Genomic DNA, 24297 nt, shown 5'->3' on the forward strand with positions numbered 1-24297 from the left:
GGACAAAATGAATTTTAAGCTGCCTATTGGGAAAAATTTTTAGATCAACAGTCGTAACTTATTCATTATTTTATGGGCTTTCTTAGATGGGCTTAAATCAGAGTGCACCTCAGCGTTGGTCTCTGCAGCTTCCAAGATGGCTCTCAAGAGTCTCATCCGTGACGGTGGCGGAGCACTGGGTTAGACCAGGGGTCTCAGACTCGTAGCATGCATGTGAATTGCCTGGGAGGGTTGACTGTGCTGTTTCCTCTTCCCACAGCAGCTTGTGCCTGACTCAGTTTACTTCATCACTTACCATTCTTACACTGTATCACTGCTACTTTGGTCATTCTTTTCTAAGCCCTAGTAGTGAGAGGCCAGCTTCTGTTCTCTTTGTTTGAAACAGGGAATGGGGAGGCCATCTGAGCTGTTTTATGTGATGATAGGATTGTGCTGTGTTGCTTTCTCAGGCGAGATGCTCTTAAAGATGCCTCTCAGAGCAGATCTCACACCTCTCCCCCAAGCATCCAAAGATGGTCCGGGCACTGGGGCATCCAGGCTGAAAGCAGCCCAGCTGGGAGCCTGGCCTGTCTTCACCTTCATGGAAATGCCTCTCTGCCCTGAAGGGGTGGAAATTCTTGCTCACTCGGGAGGCTCCATCCAGGATTGACCTGTCAGTCTCAAGTGACACCTCTGGTTCCTCCATGGGCTTCTGTGGCCCTGGGCAGGAAGTCTGATGGGTGGGCTTGAGTGTGCACATCAGGGAGAAAGGAACATCAGAGACCATGGGGCCTGGGGGGGACGGGCTGGGCTCTGGAGCCTCACAGCCCTGGGTTGAAATCTTGGCTCTAGAGACATATGTGTCTTGGCAAGTCACTTAATGTCTCTGCACCCCTCACCCCATATCTGCAACCTTTGGATAATAGTGTCAACCTCACAAGCTTGCTGTGAATATGTAGTAGATTAAAAAAAATTTTTTTTTTTTTGAGACAGAGTCTCACTCTGTCACCCAGGCTGGAGAGCAATGACGCAATCTTGGCTCACTGTAACCTCCGCCTCCTGGGTTCAAGCGTTTCTCCTGCCTCAGCCTCCTGAGTAGCTGGGATTACAGGCATGTAACACCACGCCTGGCTGATTTTTGTATTTTTAGTAGAGATGGGGTTTCACCATGTTGGTCAGGCTGGTCTCGAACTCCTGACCTCGTGATCCGCCTGTGTTGGCCTTCCAAAGTGTTGGGATTACAGGTGTCAGCCACCACACCCGGCCCTGTGTTCCTTTTGTCCATGAAATCATTACTTACTCATATCGAGAAACCTAGAGAACAGAGGCTTCTGCTCGCTGGCCGTGGCTCCCTCCACAGTTTTCAGTCCTGGTTCCCAGAGCCACCATCGCTCCAGCAGCAATGTTTCCCTGGGTGCTAGCAGAGAGGGCTGAGCTGAGCTTGGTCCGTTTTCGTCAGTCTTGGATTATGCTGGAGTCTGCAGAGGTGGCTTTCCTGGCTAAATTTGTGGATCTGTTTTCAGGATCTGTTGCTTACACTCAGTCAAGCCATCTCACACTCTGTTGTAGCTTGCAGGCTTTTCCAAGGGTTGAGTGTTTGCGGGAAGTGGATGTTCAGGACTGAGACAAACACTGTTACCATTTTCAAAGCTGTGCTTTGACCACAGGGATGGGAGGGACAGCAGTCAGTTCCATTGAGGATGCTTTCTGCTTTCTGTGTCCAAGGAGCAGGAGCCAAAATCACTTGCATATGCTTGAGAGCTGTGAGTCAGAAACAGCCATTGCCTCTTGGATTTGATAAGTCGGGAGATGTGGCAGCACCTCGGGACGAGCCCTCCCCTTGGAAGGGTTAATGCTGAGCTCTTCCCGTGACATCTGGTCTCCTGTCTGATCCCACCTACTAGTTTTTTTTTGTTTGTTTTATTGTTGTTGTTGTTGTTGTTTGAGACGGAGTCTCGCTCTTTCGCCCAGGCTGGAGTGCACTCACTGCAAGCTCTGCCTCCCGGGTTCACACCATTCTCTTGCCTCAGCCTCCCGAGAAGCTGGGACTACAGGCGCCCGCCACCACGCCCGGCTAATTTTTTGTATTTTTAGTAGAGACAGGGTTTCACCGTGTTAGCCAGGATGGTCTCGATCTCCTGACCTCCTGATCCACCCTCCTCGGCCTCCCAAAGTGCTGGGATTACAGGCGTGAGCCACGATGCCTGGCCCCACCTACCAGTTTTTGTCCCCCGTGAACCCATATGAGTGTTGAGGGGCAGTCTGTCTCTACCCTTGGGTTTTTGGATCCCAGCACACAGTCTTGTTTTAGTACTCATTTTCTTGAACCATCCTCTATAGTCCAGCTTGGGAAAGTCAAGAACAGGCACATGTGGGGGACCACCTAAACAGCGGGTTCATCCACCCGGGCTGCAGAGCCCCAGGCTGCTGTGTCTGCACCACTGCCAGGTGCTGAAGCGTGGAGAGGATGGGCTCAGGCCTGCCCATGAACCCTGTCTGATGGGTCAGGAGGGGGCTTTCCCCAGGATCTCAGGGAGTACCGTCTTCAACTTGGACCAAAATGGAATCACTGTTTATTTTGACTGGTCAGTATCAGGGTTCAGATTGTCCTTGGGTTGGGCGTCAGGATCAGGGAGAAAAGATCTGGGCTCTGGGGTTAGCCTGGGTAGAGGAGGAGCAGGCCCTCCAGCAGGCAGCCCTGCACCAAGTGTGGGATTGCCCAGCACCACTGGTTTTGCAGAGGCGCCCGCACCCCCCAGCCGAAGGGCACGACCACAGCATTGGAGTCTCAGTTCTGTTTTTAGGGCCACAGGCCCCTGGGCTGCCACCACTGGAGCTAGTTAGCTGAATCGCCAACAGAAGTGTTTACAGCTAACTCATCCCTGTGCCAACTCCCATTCTCAGGAGTCCAGGAGGGTATGCCTTCCCACTGGCCCAGGCCACTCTGGCTCTGTCAACAAAGGCCTTCTCCGTCAAGCAGAAGGGAACTTGCTTGGCTGTCTTCTGATAAAGCCAGCCATGTTAGGTATTGAGTAGCTGGTCAAGCAGGATCCTTCTGGGGCCTGATGAGAACCCTCTCTTTTCCAGGGCTCATCTACAGCCTATTGGGATACCAGTATCTCCCAGCATATTTAGAGGGTAATGTGTCCAGGGCATATTTAGAAGCCCTGGACTTCTGTCCCTGTACCTGTTTTATCTTTTTGGCCTGTCTCCATCTGTACTTGGGATTTGGCCCTGGTTTCCCCCTTGCCCTTGGCCATCGCTGTCCTCCCCCAGAGTGTGAGTGGCCTGCTCTGGGGTGGGGCACTTCCCCTGGGCTCTAACAGGCCCCAAGAGAAGTCCGTCCCCAATTTGTTTGGTATACTCACCTAAGGAACATCAAGTGTAACGGCCTTATTTCATTGCCTGTTTTTATAAGAAGCACAGTCATTCGTAAAGTGGCAAGTAGGGGGGTCACTTACCTGTGGGCTATGCCCTTTGGGTCTGGTCATTCCTGTGTCCTCTCCTGGCTGTCCTGGAAACTGTCGAACAAAGCTCTAGGAGCAGTCCCTCTCTATTCTTCCTGACAAGCTGTTTCCAGCCCCTGGAGCTAGAGGTAAAGTTTCATATCTCCGCCCTTCATATGCATTTGTGCAGCCAACATCGGCTATTGGGAAATCTGTCATTTCGCTCTGATGCTAGTGCTGCTGTCTCCTTCTCCCTCAGCAGCCACAGCAGCAGTTGCTTCTGCTCCGATGTGATGTCCGATCCCTGATGTATTTTCCTGAGCTTGGAAGGGGGAGGGTGAGGAGGGGAGGAAGGGGAGGGCCAGACATTACGAGAGTGAGCAAGGACTGTGGAGCCAGCAGCAGGCAGCGTGGAGCCCAGGAGCCTTTAGACAAAGCATTCTGCTGCGGCTCTGTCAGCGCGCACATCCACCGGCAGCAGGCAGGACCACAGCTGCCCGGCTGGGGGATTACAAGCAAGAATGAATCAGCACCCGGGGACACTTGACTTCATGGGCATAGAAGAACCTGCCACGTAGGCTCCTGGAGCAGACTTCCCCATTCAAGGGCAGGGGAGCTCAAGTATCCCCCAGACTCGGCATCTTGGAGCGCTGCGGCAGCGTGCATCCAGAAGGCCGCCGGGTCCCTGACCATCATCTGTTCTGCAGGAGACAGAGGAGAGGGAGTGGAGGCTGGCAGAGTTGGTCACCAGGGTCTTGTAGATAACCAAGGAAGTTGGCATTGTCCTGCCCCAAGGGGCAGAAAGTACCTGGGAACGGCAGAATGACTTTCACCGTGTCAGGAGTTCACTGGAGGTGATGTGTTTATAGTTGGTTCTTCCTTTTCCTTCCTTGTACCTCTTTTTCCTCCTTTTCACTTTTTTCCTTCTTTCATCTGTTCTTGCCCACAAGAATCAGAGAAGTAGGTTGGGGTTCAGGCATCCAGCTCAGAACATCCAAGGTCTGCCAGAAAGGGCTGAACTTTTGTCCTCCCTGCACCACCAAAATCCCCATCCTGATCGAGGAGCAAATAGATGTCCTCCCTTCCCTGCTCATCCTTAGAGGAGAACGCCAAGATCCGGAGACCCTGGGACGACTGTGGCTGTCTTTATCACTCAGCCGAAGAGAGAACAGCGCAGGACGTGAATAGACTTAAGCCGCCACAGCTCAGCTGACAGAGGACCACTTCCTTTTTCTCTCTTTTATCTGGTTGGGTTTTGTCTTCTTTACCCAAGAACTGAATTTGCCTGCCTGCTTTCTACCTGAGCAGGCAGGTGAGTCACTGGAACAGCTGTTATCAGAAGAGGAAAATGAATGCCCAGCCCCTGAAAACCAGCCCGGCCCAAGAAGGCAACACTTCAGACGGCGTGCTGGCCCAGGAGACGCCCTGCTCGCCAGCTGCCAGAGTCTAGCTGTGGATCGGGCTCCTGGCCCACTGGCCGCGCAGCCCGGCGGAATGCGATGCTGCCGTCCCAGCAGAGCCACACCTGAGCCCGACCCCCGAGCCCCGGCCCATGTGCCCCACTCAGCCCGTTGCTGCCTTGAGCCTCTGAGCACAAAGGGCCGGTGGCCATGGTTTGCTTATTCCGGGACTGCTGGGGGAAAACAAGTAAAAGTCTCTTTTCTCCCCCTGCCGTGTTCTGTGCTGCTTGTGTTGCATGTGCTGGGTCCCGGTGAACAGCCGCCGCTGCTGCTTCCCTCCCGGAGCTCTCGCTGTGTGCCTGTGTCCCTCAGCTGCATGAAGATGTGTGCTCCCTCCTGACTGGTTTATGCTGCAAGGTCGCAGAACTTGCCCCTCGCCACGGCCCCACAGGGGCTCCAGAAGTTGCATGAATGAGAGGAGCGGCGGGGCTTGTGGGCACTTAGGAGCTCCCTCAGCCCCCTCTAGTGCCTGTGGGGACAGACTTTCTGAAATATCTCAGCACGCACGCTGATGAGGAGTTGACCTGGAGACTGTTGGGGGTTGGCTTCCCCCACCCCCGACCTGTGGGCAGAGATCATGCATGTGCAGCCGTGGCCCTGGAGCAGCTCAGACCTGGGGGTGTGAGTGGGCAGCAGCCGCCCGAGGCTGGGCAGTGTGTGGACAGCACCAGGTGGTCCTGTCCTTGGCTGTACACAGAAGAGGAGCTGCGTGTCCGCTGCTCTCTGGTCTCTTGTATATAGTTTGGCTGTTTCATGGTAATGACTATGATGTGGCAATGCCATCTATCTTCCTCTGAGTGCCGCTGCTACCGCCTTAACGGTTTTTCCCTTTTCAAGCGTCTGCCGATTCCTCTCTCGTCAGGTTCGCGGACGCTGGAGCAGAGTGTCGGGGAGTGGCTGGAGTCGATTGGGCTGCAGCAGTATGAGAGCAAGTTGCTTCTGAATGGCTTTGACGATGTCCGCTTCCTGGTAAGTGGCTGCAGGCCTCCTCAATGGCAGGGTGCTGCTCAGTGGAAACAGGCCTCCCTGGCCTCCCCTCTGGCCCCACAGGAGTCTGCAACAGTACGTAGACCCGAATCCCAGGGAAAGCTCACTGAGGTCACTCAGACACCAGGAAGTCAGCCAGGTGGTATGTGCCTTCTTCCCAAACTGTCCCTCTCCCTCTGCCCCAGAAACGGCTCCAGAGGGAGCTCTCTTTGCAGATCTGCTTCCCAAGAAGGAGGGTCCCTGATTCAGCCCTGTGTCCCCTCCCTGGCTGTGTATCCCATCAAGGCTGGGTACGAGGAGTTTTATTTATTTCTCAAAACTTGGTGTCAAGTGAGTTGTCACTGAAGCAAGGAGCCTTGCCTCCAGCAGAAAGACCCCTTCCCTGCCCAGCCAAGGCCCAGTGCCTGGGGTAGAGTCCAGAGTTACACAGCCTTATATACCCGTGGCCTCAGAGATGGCCCAGAGGAAAGGCTGAGTTGATGGCCTGGAGGATTGGTTGCTTCTTTGAGAAGCTCTCTCACAAAACACAAAGGGCCAAAAATAAAAAGAGAAACCAGGGTGTTTCCTCTGGATCCCTGCAGAATAGGGACCCAGTTAGGACCCTGGGCTCAGGATCTGGTGCACACTCTGTCATTTCAGAAAGTAGCTCTGATCAGGGTACCTGTCACTGTCCCTCTCTTGGAAGCCCTTCTAGAGGCATCTGCATGCGCCGGGCCTGCTTCCAGGAGCAGGCATTTGAGCCGAAGTTAGTGATCATGGTCGCTGACACTTCTCACTAGCGCTTACTGTGTGCTTGGCGCCGTTCTTAGTGGTTTGCGTGAATTAGCTCATTGAATCTTCCCAGCAGCCCTGGGATGTGGACTCGTATTAATCTCCATTGCCCAGATGAAGGAAATGAGGTAGGTCCCTTGCTCAGGGTCACACTGTCAGTCATTGGCAGGGTGGAAATGTGTGTCTAGTGCTCTGGATCTGGAGATCAGGCTCCAGCCACTCTGCTGCACAGCCTCTTTCTTCTCTGTGGATACAGGGATGGGGGCGTGGCCACCTATGTGCTTTATGTCACCTTCTAGCCTGAGTCATCTTGGTTTGAGTTAGACCCACCCGCTCCGAGGGGATCTCTCTCACCTGTGCCCGCCTTGCTCCGCTGCCTCAGTTGAGGGCTGGGGTCAGAGTCAGCATGCAGCTCGCACCACCTGCACTCTGTTCTCTAATGGGGGCTTCTGAGGGTTTCTCGCTGATCGGGTTGTGTTTGGTGCCTCCTGAATAGTGGCCTGCCCAGGGAGCTGGCCTGAGGCTTCCAGGAGGGACCCACCTCACCCAGAGCCATCTCCAACTCCAGGGCAAAAGATACTGTGGTGTGCAACAATGCACCCTTCCCAAGCCAGCTTTGGGACAGTTAATTTTCAGCTTTTAGAAATCTTAAGTTTTAAAATAGCAATTTTTTTTCTTTTTAAAAGTTAAACTGAATGTATTTATGGTTCTTATGACCTAACTCCTGACTCACCACGTTCCTCGGGGAAGGATGACAAACTCGGGGTGGAGCGGGGGCTCAGGCAATGCGTGGGGACCCAGGTTGGCCCCTGGCTCGGAGTGTTGAGGGGCCTTCCTTCTCTCAACTTACCCCTTCCTCAGGCTGGCCGTCAGATGGGCAAGTGAGGGTGGTCTTAGGGTGTTCCCTCCCTGTACTTCAAGATGCTAGAGGCTGAGCTGTTGCTTCCCACCTCTCCTTCTGCTGATTTTGGAAAGAACAGGGTTCCTACCCCTCAAATAGCCTGAGACTCCGTAGGACTGGAGCAGAGAGCAGCTGAGCAGGCCTTTGGAGAAGTGTAGCCTTGGGCCAAAGCTTCATGCACAGGGCAGGGCCTCTGTAAGATGCGTCTGTTCCTATGCTGGAAGGACCCTCATTGAGGGCGGCCTGCAGCTCAGTCCTTCCAGGGGCTCTCAGTGCTGGCAGGTGGAGTCTATACAAGAAGGAACGTCGAGCACCCCTCGGTTGAGCCGGGACCTCAGATACCTAGAGTGGCCTGCTGTGCACAGCATCCTGGGTAACCACGTGTGAATGGCCACGTGGGCTGTCAGGCAAATTATGTTTTAGCAGCCTAAAAAAAGAAGGCAACTTGGGAAGGGGAGCGTTTCTGTTATTGAAATATTCCCTCATTGCATGTGGATAACTTACATCGCATTAGCTACGGTGGATCCCATGTGGTTAGGTTTCCAATAGGCTACAATATTTCCCTTGGTTCTGAAATGCCCTGGAGATTCTTCTACAAGATGCAGAAGTAGCTTCCAGGAAGCCAGGCTGGACATGTCTGAGGAGCGTCTGGAAACTGAGGCTGTTTGACAGTCATGGTGTTGCTGTGGGATCTCCCCTGTGATAGGGCCCTGCGAGTTGTCATAGGAGAAGTACAGGGCATTTGTGCACATCACACAGCTCCCTCTCAGAGTGGAAGGGACTGTAACGCCATGTGGTCTGATCGCCCTCTCTGCCCGAATCCCTTCCAAGTAGTCTCTGCCATGATGGTTTTTTAGTGACAAGGAATTCACTACCTTGTAAGGAGGTTACCCATTCATTCTTTGCATTGTACTGGCTGATGTAGAGCATTCTTTATATTGAGTCAAAATCTGTTTCCTGTGGCTTCTGTCTCTTGGTCCCAGGTTTACGTTTTGGGACCACACAGAACATGTTTAAGCCCTTCAGAAAACTGAAGACCTCTGCCCCAGCCTCCAGGTGCCATGCCCTCTTATTCTCCTCCTGTGATGTGGTGATTGAGCTGGACAGGCAGGCAACTTGAACTTTATCCACACTGTCTTGCTTACAGACAGAAAGGGCCTTTGATTTAGAGGGGCAGGGCCAGGGCAGTGGGGGCTGCCAGGTGCTCCCTAGGATGGTGGAACTGACACCAGATGCAGGGAGAGAGGGAAATGTGGCTCACACATCTGCCAGCCAGCCAGCCCACGAGCCCACCACACTGCACCTGCATCGTAGCTGGTTCCATTTTCACCACAAATCTTATCCACAGGAAATGGGCTTTCTTAAGAGAAGGGAGGAAATGCATTTAATCAGCACGGAAGGAAGGTAATTGGTGGTTGGCAAATTTGTAGCTCCGGGCGTGCTAGCGCAGGTCTGACGCCCTTCACTCAGCCTGATGCCCTTCACAGAAGTGTTGATTGAATAAACGATGGTGGTCCTGATGCTGGAGTGCTAAGTAGACATTTAAAAAACCACATTTTTGAAGAATTGCTAATGTGGGGAATGTCCCCCTTGTAGTGCTGAGTGAAGAAACTGACACAGAAATTCACAATATGATCTTAATTTCTGAAAAAGAAAACATGTATGCATAGGAGGTGCAAGGGAGTGAGCCAAGATGTTTTCAGTGGCTATCTCAGGAGGACTCCAGGGGGCTTCATTTTCCTCTTTGGAGTGTAATCGTTTTTCTCAGTTTCCCACCATGAATAGATGTGAAATCAGAAAAGCAAATAACGTAGGTGTCTTAAGGAACTTGATGGTCCAGCTGGGAAAACAAAGCACATAAAAGAGCAGCCAGTGTCAAGTGCAGCGGAGGCTGGCAAGCACCGCCAGCAGAGGAGGAGGCCTGGATGGCAGAGATGCTGCTGCTGCCCAAGTGGCAGAGCCAAGTCCAACCTTGAACCTCTGGGTTCTGCTGTCTGTCCCAGGGGTTTCGTAGAGATGGTGGGACTTGGAAAGATCACAGAGAGAGGAAAGGCCTGCTGAGAGGGGCCAACCTGTCTCTGGTGAGGGAGGAGGCTGCTGGGGGGCAGTGACGGGCAGGGCCCTGACCAGGCGGGAGAGATGGCTGGGCCTGACCTCAGGGCTCTCGAAAGCCACGTGTGGGAGAGTCCCAAGGTCTCTGAGCCCTGGGCATGGGGGGATGGTCTCTGCTAGTGCCCCACACCAGGCAAAAAGCCTCTTGAGTGAGGCACACCTTAGACATCCAGGGCACAGCTGAGAGCCCACGTGTGGCAGGCAGTCATGGCTCGGGGCAGTGGACAAATGGAAGATGGAAATGAGGCTGGCAGCAGGCTCAGGAAGGGTTAGAAATGGATACTGAGTCGGCCAGGCCGGATGGGAGGCCGCCTGCTCCTCCCGTCAATTTCTTTCTCTGCAGGCTCCTGCCACGTGGCAGATAGGCCCCCGCTGTCTTCCTGTGTGTTTCTGAGGTGGTGCCAGCTTGTTCCTACGTGTTGGAGAGAAATGACAGATGAAGAGAGGCCAAAGGCGTAAGCTGGGGCCAAGAGGTTCTTCTCTACTGGCTTCTTTGAAACTTTCCAACCAGGTCCCCAAGCCCCTGAGGCTCCCTTCCTGTTCCTGTCCCCTGGATTTGCTCCTCACTCTCCAGCCCTCTAAACCGGCTTCACGTGAACAGTGGGGCTTGTCATCACCTCCTATGACATCCCTCCTTTTGCCTTCTTCTGCCCCAGGCCCAAGAGGCCACTGCCAGCCTAAGCGAGCTGCCACTGGGCACCATTATCAGAATGGTCATGGCCAAGAGGCCCTCTCCCCAGCCCCCACCTCCACCCCCGTCCCATCTCCCTGCACAGCACTCCATGAGCTGACTGCTGTCTTGGAGTTTTCTGCCCAGTTGAAGCAGAGCCTTAAACAGGAGGATCAGTGGAGCTGAGGCTTGGAAAGGAAAGGAATCCTCTTAGACAAGTGTGGATCCAGCCTCCTGGACTAGCTAAATTCTGTAGTCACTTAAGAATGTAATTCCTCGGTATCCCAGGAGGAAGAATGTAATTCCTTGCTATCCAAGGAGGAAGAATGTAATTCCTCGCTATCCCAGGAGTTGATGCTGCACCAGGGCCTCACCATCTCTGCCAGACCCTCCCTTGGTCTCGGGAGCCTGACCAAGGGCAGCCCTTTTAGCAAGTGAGACAAGGGGCAGGCTCACTTGGGGCCTATTTCCAGCGAGTGCACCTCTTGCCCCACCTCCCTTTCACTGCCTGACTGCAGCGCAGGCATTCCAGGTGACCAGCTGGAATCACTCAGGAGCCCTCCTCTGACTGCCCCAGGTACTGCTCTGGCCTTCTCCAGTCCCCTTTACAGTAGAAGGAACTCTGGGAACATTCTGAATGCCTGTTTTCATGCCTGCTAATTTGACCAACTGCTCTTTAAAGTGGAGTTGGACTGGCTGACAGATCCTCTTCCATCGCTCCTGATTGCTGGCCTCATTGTGAGCAGCAGCAGAGGCGTCTTTCCTGGCACCTCGAATGTCTAGGTACTCACTCAGCCAAACCCCGCATTGCGGGCTCTCAGTACGGTAATGTGCCCACTGTCGCCCCTCAGGTGGCGTGGAGCTGGGACTGGAAGCCACGTCCCTGGACCTGGAGTGGTGCTCCCACCTCCCAATCTTCCCTTCCCAGGAAGATGCAGCCCCTGGGGCTCATGCTCATGTGCCCTCACAAGGTTGGAACCTGGCACTGGGGCCCGTCAGGCTGGGTGAGTGCATCACCCCTGGGCTGGTCCAGGTCAGACATCCACCCACTGCATGTTGAGAGCCATTCAACCAAAGGCTGAGAAAGGAGCTGGCAAGGAATGAGATGCAGATCGGCTCTGTGCACTGGCTCAGGCCCCCCAAGTTCTTCTGGGCCTGTGCAGCCACCACCACTGCCTGGCCCGTTGCTTCTACCCGCCTCCTCCCCACCCTGCTCTCTATGAAGCTCCGGGTTAGTTAAGTAAACTGGATGGGGGAAGCTCAGGAGAACTCAAGAGTCTACTTAGTGGCAAAGGGAACTGGACCAGGAGTCAGGAGAGCTGGGTTCCCCTCCAGGTCCCCGCCCTGTGTGACTTTCGGCAGGTTACCCTTCCTCCCTGTTCGTCGTCTGTCACGCGGGCCTTCATTTGACCTACTTACTTCATGAGGCATAAACTCCGAAGAGGACACAGTGTTATGTGTGGTGACATCGTGTCAGAGAGCAAAACCGCATGTAAGGACGCAAGGTGGGAAGGTGGTGTTTTTCTGAAAAAGGCAGTGGGCAGCAGTCTTTCTCTGCAGGCCGCAGAGGTTGGTTTTGTCTCAGTCTTGTCCTTAGATCCATGAGTTAAAGCTGCTTTGGGTGGTCTTGGGACCAAGCCTCTGACTCCAGACTCACTTGGTCCCAGCAGATCTACACGGCTGATTTGGGGGTGACTGTGGCACCTTGACCTCAGCCAAGACCTCAAAGAGGAAGGTGTTTCAGGATGGCAGGCAGGAGATGAGTGGGAATGCTGCCATGTCTGCCCACAGAGAGAATGGGGGCACCAAGGACCTGCTTGGGAGAACAGGGGTCAGAGTAGGGGGGTGCTTTCATGAAACTGGGAAGAGTTTCCCAAACCCATGTGCTGTCATATCCATCCTTGAGAGCCCTTCCCATGACATGACAGATAACAAGGGCCTCAGAAGTCACCTGCAGAGGCCTTAGGAACTGGTAACACTTGACTCTTCCTGGTGGCTGTCGCCACTGAGTTTTATCCCTTGAGGTGAGGCCAGGGGTGGCTTGGGTATGGGATAGGAAAGCAGAGAGCTGTGGGTGGGTCAGGCCAAGTGGTTCCTGCTCCTTCTGCCAGCTGTTAGTTGAGGGTAGGATGTCAATGTGGGGCTACTTTGGGAAATTCTGTTGCAGAGTCCTGGCAGAGCAGATGAACAAAACAGCCACTGAGCGCCTGATTCCTGCCCTCAGGCTGATGCTGGGTAGCAAACCCTGTGAGGCAGGTGGTTCCACTCTTGTTCAGCAGGCCCTGCTTTCTTAAGAACCTTGAGCAGCTGAACCGGGATTGGAACCCCTTTCTACCACAGCTGCCTTGCATAGTAGCTGGTACTGGGAAAGCCCTCGCCCCAGGTGGGTGACTGCACGCAGGCCTCAGGGAGCATGGCTTCTATTTCCCATCATTATTAAGAATTAGGGCCATAGTGGTGAGTATTAGAGAGCCCTGTCCCCTCCTCTTTGCTTTCTGTCCCCTCTCCCGATGGTTCTTCCTGCCCCCACCCCCGGGCCAGCCCCACAGCAGATGCCCTGGGACTGGGAGGAAACATGTGCTCCCCCTCCTCTCCGGGCCCATGCACCATGGCCATTATAGCCCCTGCCTCAGAAGTTGGTCCTGGCTGAGACCAGAAACCTGTTGTGTGTTTAGTCACCTGCACCCCAGACGAACATGCTGAGTAACATGTTCTGGGGACTGCATAAACCACCTGTAGTAGCAGCCGGCCAGCATTAGCAAAGGCCGGAGAAGCCCGAGTGCCCAGTGGCAGGGTGAGTGACGGGCGTGCTTGAGTTGGTGCCGTCGCCACAGGTGTTGATAAATACAGTGAAATGTCATGGGGGATATTCACATGCAGTAGATGGGCATGTGAAAAGAGGCAGGTTAAAGAAACAGGTGGCAAGTGGTGGGGAAAAAAAAGAAAAACTGTCTGCATTCAGCCTATAATCCCAATTTTGCTAAAGTTTTTTTCCTAATATATAGCTCAGAAAAATACACCAAAATGGTAGAAGTGATCCCAATCTTCCTTTTTTAAGAAAATTAATTAACTTAGGAAGATACACTGGACAGTGGCCTTATGTTTCCCCCTGAGGTGATAGACTTATGGGTAGCTTTTACATTTTTCTTTGTACTTCATTTTCATTTTTTTTTTTTTTTTTTTTTTTTTTTTTTGAGACGGAGTTTCGCCCTTTCCCCCAGGCTGGAGTGCAGTGGCGAAATTTCGGCTCACTGCAGCCTCTGCTCCGCCCCCAGTTCAAGCGATTTCTCCTGCCTCAGCCTCCTGTGTAGCTGGAATTACTGGCGGGCACCACCACACCCAGCTAATTTTTGTATTTTTAGTAGAGATGTAGTTTCACCGTGTTGGCCAGGCTGGTCTTGAACTCCTGACCTCAGGTGATCCACTCGCCTCAGCCTCCCAAAGTGCTAGGATTACAGGCGTGAGCCACCACACCTGGCCTATTTTCAAATTTTTCTACTAATAAACTTGTATTATTCAAGAAACTCAAAAGAATCTTTTAGTGTAGGGAAGAGGTCGAGGGCCAGGAGAAATCCATCACGTTCTTAGAGACAGCGTCAGTGTCACAGTGTCACGGTGAACCAGCCTGTGCCTGGGGAAGCTCTGGGGTGGGGAGGAGCAGGCAGGGAAGAGGGCAGGGCCAGCCATGCCTCCCACATCTGCCCGGGGTTTGTTACTAAGCTTTGGCAGCTCCTCTCCCAGAATAGGCAGGCCCCAAAACTCAATCCAGCAAGGGTGTGGCTTTGTCCCCGCACTCAGCTCTTCCTACCCTCCCTACTCTTGGTTAGCGGAATCTGCCCTTGTGGCCGTAATTTGCAATTTCTCGTGTGTCCAGGTTCTCCCCGCCACATACCCCCTCTCCCCTCTTGGGAGGGTCCCTTCCCACAGTGCCCTGATCCCTGAGTCTGAGAAAGGGAATGGGTGGTGAAGGGGAGAGGCTGGAGGGCTGCAGGGAGAAGCACCTTGTAAGTCCAGGATCATAGCTCTGTCTCGTTTCTTCTCTTGCAAGAGAGGAGAGTTCAGCCTTGAGTTTCCTGTGACTGATGGGGCAGTCAGGGGAACTGGCAAAGTGACCGTCTGAGAAGAGACAGGCAAACCGAACATGGAAAGGAGGCTGCGGGCCGAGTGTAAAGTCTGGAGCTAGAGTCCAGGCTGGCGCAGCTCTGGCCCCAAGAATCAGAATCTAGTGGCCTTGGTTTGGGTGAACGTCCAATGCAAGAGAGGGCTGACGTCCGGCCATTGGTGGGCCCAGGACTGCCCCTCCACACCATGGCCCATGGATTTCATCACAAGACTCAAGCCTTCCTTCCCTGGGCTCTCCAGGACAGAGTGGGGCAGGTGATAGGGTGGTCCCAGGCCTTTCCCACTGGTTCAAGGTCGGTAAGCCCTGGGCCCTCTGCCTTTTCCCAGGCTCCCTCTGGAGACCCAAGAGTGGGAAGAGTGACATCCCCCACACACTAGGCTTTCTGATTGTGGTTATGAATGAAGCCTGCTTTCCCAAACTGCTTTTTATCTGCTGGATCCCCCTCCTGCAGTCCCCCAACCCCCACCATTGTCCCTTGTCCCTGCCCCATCCACAGGCCTCAGCATGTGGGCTCTGGGTCAGGCTCCCAGCTCCAGCCACAGTCTGCTTGGTGACTTTAGCAAAGTAACTTAGGTCTCTTGGTTTCCTCCTCCGTCAAATGGGGCTTTCACCCCTGTCTACAGTGGAGCTATTTAGAGGATTAAATGAGATTAGTGCAAGGCACTTAGCTAGTGCCTAGAACACAGAGGGCTGACAATAATTTTTTTTCTTTTAAGATAGGGTCTCTCTCTGTTGCCCAGGCTGGAGTGCAGTGGCGCAGTCACAGCTCACTGCAGCCCTGACCCCCCAGGCTCAAGTGATCCTCCCATCTAAGTCTCCCAAATAGCTGGAACTACAGGTACACACCACCCTACCTGGCTAATTTTTTTTTTTTTTTTTTTAAGAGACTGGGTGTCAGTCCGGGTGTGGTGGCTTATGCCTGTAATCCCAGCACTTTGGGAGGCCGAGGCGGGTGGATCACCTGAGGTCAGGAGTTCAAGACCAGCCTGACCAACAATGGCGAAACCCCGTCTCTGCTAAAAATAGAAAATTAGCCGGGTTTGGTGGCGCATGCCTGTAATCCCAGCTACTTGGGAGGCTGAGGCAGGAGAATCGCTTGAACCTGGGAGGTGGAACTTGCGGTGAGCCAAGATTGTGCCATTGCACTCCAGCCTGGGTGACAGAGCAAGACTCTGTCAAAAAAAAAAAAAAAGAGACTGGGTGTCTCACAATGTTGCTCAGGCTGGTCTCAAACTCCTGGGCCCAGGAGGCAGTCCTCCCACCTCGGCCTCCCAAAGTGTTGGGATTATAGGCATTGAACCATTGCACCTGGCCCTACAGGGGCATCAATAGTTGTCACCTGTGTTTAGACTATGACTGGTATTGGTGGCAGTGTCGTCATTTTCAGCTCTTGCAGTCTGGTGCCTCTCTGCTGGGTCTTCCACCAACTCTTTCCCAACTTAACCCCCATCTTCCTAGAAAGTCTCCTTGCCCATCTCACCCCTTCCCTTTCCAGGTCTTTTTCCGATCCTGAAGAGACTAGCTGAGAGTCTAGCACCTCTCAAAGGTCTGAATAGAAAACATTTGCCATCTATTGCCTCTAAGGGTGAATCACCTAGGAGACCTAATCTACATAATAGGAACCTTGGTCCCCACAAGCCTTTATCTTTTTTTTTTTTTTTTTTTTTTTTTGAGACAGAGTCTCACTCTGTTGCCCAGGCTGGAGTACAGTGGTACAACCTCGGCTCACTGCAAGCTCTGCCTCCCAGGTTCATGCCATTCTTCTGCCTCAGCCGCCCGAGTAGCTGGGACTACAGGTGTCCGCCACCACGCTAATTTTTTGTATTTTTACTAGAGATGGTTTTTCACCGTGTTAGCCTGGATGGTCTCAATCTCCTGACCTCGTGATCTGCCTGCCTCGGCCTCCCAAAGTGCTGGGATTACAGGCGTGAGCCACCGTGCACAGCCCACAAGCCTTTATCTTAACCCAGACACCCCTTTCTTTTTTCTGTGTGTGTGTGTGTGTGTGTGTGCGCGCGCGTGCGCGCGCCAAAGATTTCTTCATTTCTTGCATTTGAAGGACTCTTCGATGACATCCTTGGCCTGAGACTCCTTGCCATAGTCCTTAACTACTACACAACTGCAACCAACCACTTTCCAGGGTTTCCCCTCTCTGTCTATTTTACAGAGGCCTGCCCATTCCCCTAGTTTCTTGTTGTCATCAACCTTACTTAGGTTGATTTGCCAGACACCCCTTTCTATTGACTCCAGGCCTTTAGATAAACTCTTTCAACTAGTTGCCAATCAGAAAATCTTTGAATCCACTTGTGACCTGTAAGGCCACCACCCCCAAACTTCAGCTTTGAGTTGTCCCTCCTTTCCAGACTGAACCAGTGCATACCTCACATATATCGCTTGATGTCTTGTGTCTCCCTAAAATGTATGAAATCAAAGGGAAGGGAATCCTCTACAGAATGTAAATTTCCCCCACAAGAGGCAGCTTTGCAGGGCCATTTCAAAATATGCTAAAGAAATATATTTGGGGGTAAAATACTTTGTTTCGGGGCTGCTGTCTGTCATGCGATGCCATACTGGAGTCAGGTTGGCACTCAGTGTCTTGTTGCTACAGAGTCCGCTCGGTCAGTCTTAGGATCTCTGCTTTAATGATAATGTGGGACTGTTGTGCCTGAATTCCACAGGGAGGAGGGTGTAATGAGGCAGGTCCAATGCCCCTACCCATCATGGCCTGAACCAGTTTTTCAGGTTTCTGTGGGATCCCCTTGGCCTAGAGGAGGGGTCCATTCAGTTTCCTGGGGGGCTGATGGTTTTATTTTTGGTTCATACCGCTGAGGTACCAGATGCTGTCTGGCAGAGCCACACCCCCTGAGCTGGCCACACGCTCCCAGTCAGAACTTCTCTGCGGTTTGGATGTGTCAGGGTCCTGTTTCCAGAAGATCCGTTAAAGTCAAAGCAAACTCCTACCTACCCCGGCCTCGTGGAGCCTTCCTGCGGTCCTGCCATTTGCCCCATCCTGTAGACAGGGCTGCAGGAAGCAGCCCAGCCAGCAACCAGTGTGGAGGGAGAGGGAGTCCAAGGCCCAGGCCGGCCCCTCCCCATCTGGGGCTGCCCTGCAACCCTCAGTGGTAACTTAGGACAGCTCCTATTTCCCCTTTGGCTGAAAGGGTCTACACCAGTGTGTCACCACTCCCAAACAGTCCCCTTCCTGGGCCTTTGCCACTTTGTTGAATGAAGACCTCACCTGCAGTTAAGCAAAATATTAACATGTGAGATGCCTTTTGAGATGCAAAAGGATATTTTCCTTCTAAAATCACATGGGCAGGAAGGCTCTGAAGATGTTAGAGCCCCAGTGGACTGGAGAAAGCCAGGAAGAAAGCAGTGTGGGTCCTGCAGTAGCCCCTGCCGCTTCTCCTGCCTCCTGCTCTCCCAGGACGCCCGGGGCCGACCCGGGCCGACCCTTGCCATGCTCCTTCCGTTCGCCTGGGCCTCCATGCTTTCAGCTACCTTCTGCATCTTCAGGTGGAGCCCAGTGACAGATACTCGCAGGAAGGAGAAAGCATTCAAATGGCTTAGGTTGATGGAAAGTGACACTGATTACAGCCACCATGGTAGATGCTTCATGTGTACCTTACCAAGGAAGGGCACCCAGCCACGATCATGGGCGACTCTACAAACCCAGCCCCTTACTGAACTCCAATAGGCCAGGCTGGCTTCTTCCAGAGTCAGGCTGGCCCTTGGCACAGTGCCCGTGCTGTGTATCCAGAGGCCTGGGCCCACATCCTGACCCTGTTTCTCCCTTATTGGAGGCCCTGGCATTTCCGAACCCACTCACCTCTAAGAATTGGATTCCGTACAGTTAAAGGAACAGTGTCCCTTCCCCGAGAGGTGGAGAAGAGGTGGCCAGGAGGGAGGGGGTCCTGGGAGGAGCATTTATGCACGATGCTGAGAGATGGGATTCTATGGAGGGAGGCAGCATTGGCTCTCAGCTCAGCAGGGGCTGTGCCCCAGCCCAGGATGGGTGTCCTGCTCCTGCTGTCTGGCAGGCGTCTGCCCGCACCCCCACACTTTGCTTTTGTCTTCAGTACACCCTGCCTGCCCCAGCAGGAAGAGCCGAGGAAGACGACTGGGGTTGGTCAGATGGGGCCTGAGCAGTCCCTTTGCCATGCTCTAGTACCATGGCCTTGGATAAGTCCAGTCTGCTCTCCAAGCCTTAGTTTCTTTCTGTGTAATGTGAGCAGCTCCTATCTGAAAGGTTTATTGGGAGGATTTTTGCAGGTCATGGGTGTGAAGCCCCTAGCACAGTGCTGGACTGTGGTCAGGACTCAGTATCACTGGCCCGCATCTTCACTGTGAGCCCAGGACAGGCCACACGTCACACGTCACCTCCCACAAAGCCCGGCAGAGGGTGCCCAGGGAACTCTTGTTATGCCCAGAGCTCAGTGACCCAGGGGAGCACTTCTTGCTGTCCCCTTCCCTTGAGTTCTCCAAAGCAGGCCATGGCCATGATCACAGGCTGAGGAGCCAGGCCGCCAGGGGCCATCCTGGCTCTGCCTCTTCCATGGGAGCACTTTTTCCTCTGCAAAGCGGGGAGCAGTCGGACACCTGCCAGCGATGTGAAGTCTGAGCGAGTCAGGACAGGGGGAGGCCCAGATCCCAGGTGAAGATCAGTGCTCTGTCCCGCCTTGGTTGCTGGGAGCCCTCCTGTCCCCTCTTCCTCAGGGACTGGACCCAAACCAGGCCAGGCCGGAAGACTAGTTGTGTGTTTCAGATGTCACTTGGAGTTGTGAAGCTTTTATCAAAGCTGAGACAATCCCTGTTAACTAAAATCCCTAGGACACTGAACTGTTGTCCTTTATTCACTTCCTAATTATAGAACTGTCCTGCCATGTAGTAAGTACTCAGTAAATGTTAGCATGGTAGCAGATAAAGTAGAAAATCTCTTTTCCCCCATGACCCTCCTCGTGAAGAGGTTTCTAAAAGCCAGTGGTCCCTTCTCCCTGAGTAAAGAGGGTGTGGTAACTTCCAGAAACGTTTCTTGCCCTTTGAGGATATGTGGCACTGAGTAGTCACCACACAAGCTCATCCCCCGGTGCGGAGATATGGCTACTTCAGGAACCGGGAGGACCCCGCGCTGCGCCCGGAATGTGCTCTGGCAATGGTTTGCCTTTCTTTTCTGTCATTTCCTTTATTTTTGTGTGTTTCCATTCATCTCTTGTTCCTCAAAGCTGCACACAGCCCGCCCTTCTGCTGGCCAAGGTCTGGTTAGCAAAGGGCCTGTCTCCGGCGGATCTGGCTTTCCTCGCTGTCAGCCTTCAGGTGCCCTGAAAGCTGGCGAAGGTTTCTGAGTCAATGCTGGGGTTGAGTGGGAGTTTAGAACATCACTGCGGTGCCGCAGTCACTCTTGGACGTCCACGTCCTCTTGGAGGTTTGAGGCAGGCTCAGCTCAGCCGTTCGCTTTGGTATCCTCATAATCAGGTAGAAAGTCTGGGCCGGGGCCAGGCGCAGTGGTGCACACCTGTAATCCCAGCACTTTTGGGAGGTCGAAGCAGGAAGATTACTTGAGCTTAGGGGTTCAAGACCAGCTTGGGCAACATAGTGAGACCCCATCTCTACAAAAAAAAAAAAAAATAGCCAGGCATGGTGGTACATGCCTATGGTACCAGCTACTTAGGAGGCTGAGGCAGGAGGATCACTTGAGCCCAGGAGGTCAAGGTTGCAGTGAGCCATCATCACACCACTGCACTCCACTTTTAAAAAAAAAGTCTGGGAAGGCGGCTGCCTCTCTCTGCCTTTCTGCAACAGCAGACGTTAGATTTGGTCCCCGAGCCACTGTAGGAGCTCTGTGGTGACTCTCAGATTTGGGGGTGACTTGGCTGGCCTCAGACCTGGAGTGGTGCCCAGGCCTCGCTTGTGCCCAGCAAGGGGTGTGTTCTGCAGGTGGAGCAGAGTAGTGGGCTTCCAGCCTGGCTTTGGGGCTCTCTCACCTGGGATCTCTGAAGCTTAAGTCTGGCAGTGTCCTCTGTGGGACAACGTTTATGTCACCATGCACAGGCTCTGGGGAGACTCCCGTGGCCAGCAGTCACCACACGGGGCGGGGGCCAAGCAAGTCATGGTCTGCATGAGCTGGCCCAAGTCACTTAGCTTTTCCAAGTGTAAAGTAATGCCCACCACAACAGAGTAAAAGTCCAGAAAGAGGCCCAGAAATACACAGGAATTTCAGACACCATAGAGGCCATTCCAGATTGGGGGGAAAAGATAGCTCATCAAGAAATGGACAGCTTGCTGCCAGGGCAAAAATAAGGTTGGATCTTGACTCTTACACCTTACAGCAAAATAATTTCCAGATGGATTAAAGATTTAGCTATAAAAAAGGAAACAAATTACAGGAAAAAATATAGAAGAATATAAAACACAATCTTGGAAAGGCAAGATCTTTTTAAGCCTGACATAACTGAGAAGCTCTACAAGAAAAGTTGGGTACACTTAGTTACAAAAAATAGATTTCTACATGAGCAAAGCCAGCATAAAAGCCAAAAGATAAATAGCAAACTGGAAAACAAATATCTAACTCATTTCATAGATAAAAGGTTAATTTTCTTTTTTTTTTTTTTTTTTTGAGATGGAGTCTCGTTCTGTCACCCAGGCTGGAGTGCAGTGGCGCGATCTCAGCTCACTGTAACCTCCGCCTCCTGGGTTCAAGCGATTCTCCTGCCTCAGCCTCCCGAGTAGCTGGGATTACAGGCGTCCGCCACCACACCTGGATAATTTTTGTATATTTAGTAGAGACGGGGTTTCACCGTGTTAGGCTGGTCTCGAACTCCTGACCTCATGATCTGCCCACTTCGATCTCCCAAAGTGCTGGGATTACAGGCCGAGCCACCACACCTGGCCAAAAGGTTAATTTGCTTTATTTTTTGTTGTACGTACACACACATACACACACACTTGTGCACACACATATATTGTTGTTTTTGTTTGGAAACAGGCTGGAGTGCAGTGGTGCAATCATGGCTCTCTGTAGCCTTAATCTCCCAGGCTCAAGTGTCCCTTCCACCCAGCTTCCCAAGTAGCTGAGACCACAGCTGCGCACCACCATTCCTGGCTAATTTTTTTATTTTTGTAAAAACAGAGTCTCACTGCGTTGCCCAAGCTGGCCTCAAACTCCTGGGCTCAAGTGATCCTCCCACCTCACCTTGGCCTCCAAAAGTGTTGGGATTACAAGCGTGAGCCATTGCACCTGGCCAATTTTCTTATTATGTAAAGAACTCCTACATAGCTACGCAGAAAAGACCGACAACTTCATAGAAAAACTCTGAGGCTGTCCGGGCGCAGTGGCTCACGCCTGTAATCCCAGCACTTTGGGAGGCCGAGTTGGGCGGATCACGAGGTCAGGAGATCGAGACCATCCTGGCTAACACGGTGAAACCCAGTCTTTACTAAAAATACAAAAAATTAGCCGGGCGTGGTGGCATCCCAGCTACTTGGGAGGCTGAGGCAGGAGAATGGCGTCAACCCAGGAGGCAGAGCTTGCAGTGAGCTGAGATCATGCCACTGCACTCCAGCCTGAGCGACAGAGCGAGACTCTGTCTCAAAAAAAGAAAAACTCTGAGGCTATAAGCCAGTTAACTCAAGGAGCTCTGGGTGTCCCCAAGTGTGCGGCACCGGGGCCATGTGGACAGCAGCATTGGGGCTGAATCTGGCTCCAAATGCACTTACCATGTGACCTTGGCAAGTCACCAGGGCTTTATGGGCCTCAGCTTCCTCAGTTGTAGGGTGGGAATAACAACAGTCCCAATTTTGTTTTGTTTGGTTTTGTTTTGTTTTTGAGGTGGAATCTTACCCTGTCGCCCAGGCTAGAGTGCAGTGGCGTGATCTCGGCTCACTGTAACCTCTGCCTCCCAGGTTCAAATGATTCTCCTGCCTCAGCCTCCCGAGTAGCTGGGATTACAGGCGCCTGCCGCCACGCCCGGCTAATTTTTTGTATTTTTAGTAGAGACAGGTTTCACAATGCTGGCCAGGCTGATCTCAAACTCCTGACCTCAGGTGATCCACCTGCCTCGGCCTCCCAAAGTGCTGGGATTACAGGGGTGAGCCACCGTGCCTGGCCACAATAGTCCCTATTACTAAATGGCTTGGGCAGGTCCAGCGTGGAGTAGGGAGGGAGTGCTTTGGAAATGCTAGATAGATAAAACGTGGAAAGATGCTCATCCTCACCTCTGGATGAGATGATCCTACTCCGATAAGAAATGTGCAAATTGAAACTGCAGGGAGACTCTTTCCCTGCTGTGTTGCTGATGGTGTGGGGGACCTAGCACTGGCGTCACTAAGAAGAGCAGAAAGAGCTGTCAGTGTTAAGGCACGCACCCTTCAAGTAAGCAGAAACCCTTCCTCATAACAGGCCTGGACATGACACTCACGGGGAGGGTGTTCATGCAGCACTGTGTGCAGTAGCTGAAGTTGAAGCAAATGTCCTTCAACAGGGAACTGGCTGAATAAATTATAGCATATTCCTAACCTAGATGCTGCTGCAGCTTGTCCAAAGGAGGTGGGCCCACATGCGCTGCTGCGGAACAATCTCCTGTGTATATTCCGTGATAAGAACAAGGCACCGAGCGTGTGCGAGAATGGCATTTGTGTGAAAATGCAGTGTGCAGGCACAGGCCTGTCTGTGCCCAGCTGGGCTCTGGGGACGTCCAGGAAGTGGCAGCAGCTGCAACTGCGAGGGCCTCCATGGCTGAGGGATGGGCAGGACCTGTGAATTTTGCATCATAGGCCACACTGTGTATTTTAAAATTAAATCTGCTCACACTATCTTGTGACTTCTGTAATTAGAGACGTCCTCGCAGGGGCCAGGAGCGTGAAGGAGAGAGTCAGGCTGCCCAGGGTCCCCTCTTAGCTCCACCACTAGATGTGTGATGTCAAGAAATTTCTGACCTCTGTGTGCCTCAGTTTCCTCATCTGTTAGATTAACGGGATTAACAGAGACCCTAACATGCAGGTTGTGAGCATGAAGTGGGATGCGCCAGGTGAAAGCTCTCGGCCCTGTCATATAGTAAGAAAGGAGCAGGAGCACCAGCCTCCGTCCCCACATCCTTGCATCGTGCTTAGCGCTGCAGGTGGGCGCTCCGTGTGCCTCTCCACCCTCAGCTGCTCCGTTGAGGCCAGTGGAGGTCTCAGAAAACAGCACGGACTGGGCTCAGCTCTGACCCACCCTTCTCCCTGGGACAAGGATGCCCTTTTCTGACAGTCTCCCCCTTGGAGGCTTCTCTCCTTGGGGTGAGGCTGGGTCCTCGGGTACCCAAGTCTGTCACCAGCCACCCGCCTGAGGTGGTTGTTACAACCTTAGAATTATAAAATCCTGTCTAAGAGGAACCTTAGGATGAGTCCACTAGTTCTTTATCTTGGATGCATGGAACCTGCTCCCCAGAAAAATGCACACACACTTAGGGGGCCGGGACTTGTGGCTGGGCCTGGGCAGGCGGCACCCCCACCCTTGTGTGCCCTGGCCGGCCTCAGCACCCTGTGCATATTCTGGAGCCCCAGCTCTGCCCAGCTCCCCTGGGAGCCGCCCGGATGGACATGGGCAGTCTGGGCAGACTTGTCCCCATGCCCTCTTGGTGCCTGCAGTGAAGGAGAATTTGGTGCAGGGCCCCGAAAGGCCCACCTGACCCCCTCAGGGCCACCAGCCGTCCATCCAGGAGGGGCCCTGACATCCACCTTTCTGCTCTCAGGGGTCTAATGTGATGGAAGAGCAGGACCTGCGGGACATCGGCATCAGCGACCCACAGCACCGGCGGAAGCTGCTCCAGGCGGCACGCTCCCTACCCAAGGTGACCATCGCCGGCCCTGTA

General features: G+C 53.1%; 1 protein-coding gene across 12 annotated transcripts in view; it reads left to right on the forward strand.

Moving 5' to 3' along the window:
* The window catches only part of ANKS1A (ankyrin repeat and sterile alpha motif domain containing 1A), a 202741-nt gene that overhangs the window by 165704 nt on the left and 12740 nt on the right, over positions 1 to 24297 (forward strand). For 11 of the 12 annotated variants that reach the window (XM_518420.8, XM_024357155.3, XM_063812380.1 and 8 more), the window contains 2 exons: positions 5748 to 5854; positions 24178 to 24276. In XM_518420.8, coding sequence (XP_518420.3) covers positions 5748 to 5854; positions 24178 to 24276 — 206 coding nt within the window. Of the gene's footprint in view, positions 1 to 5747; positions 5855 to 11004; positions 11819 to 24177; positions 24277 to 24297 lie in introns of those variants that run through there. The other variant, XM_063812383.1, reaches the window with a different exon arrangement.

Source organism: Pan troglodytes, chromosome 5 (genome assembly GCF_028858775.2).
Source record: "Pan troglodytes isolate AG18354 chromosome 5, NHGRI_mPanTro3-v2.0_pri, whole genome shotgun sequence".
Lineage (NCBI taxonomy): Eukaryota > Metazoa > Chordata > Mammalia > Primates > Hominidae > Pan > Pan troglodytes.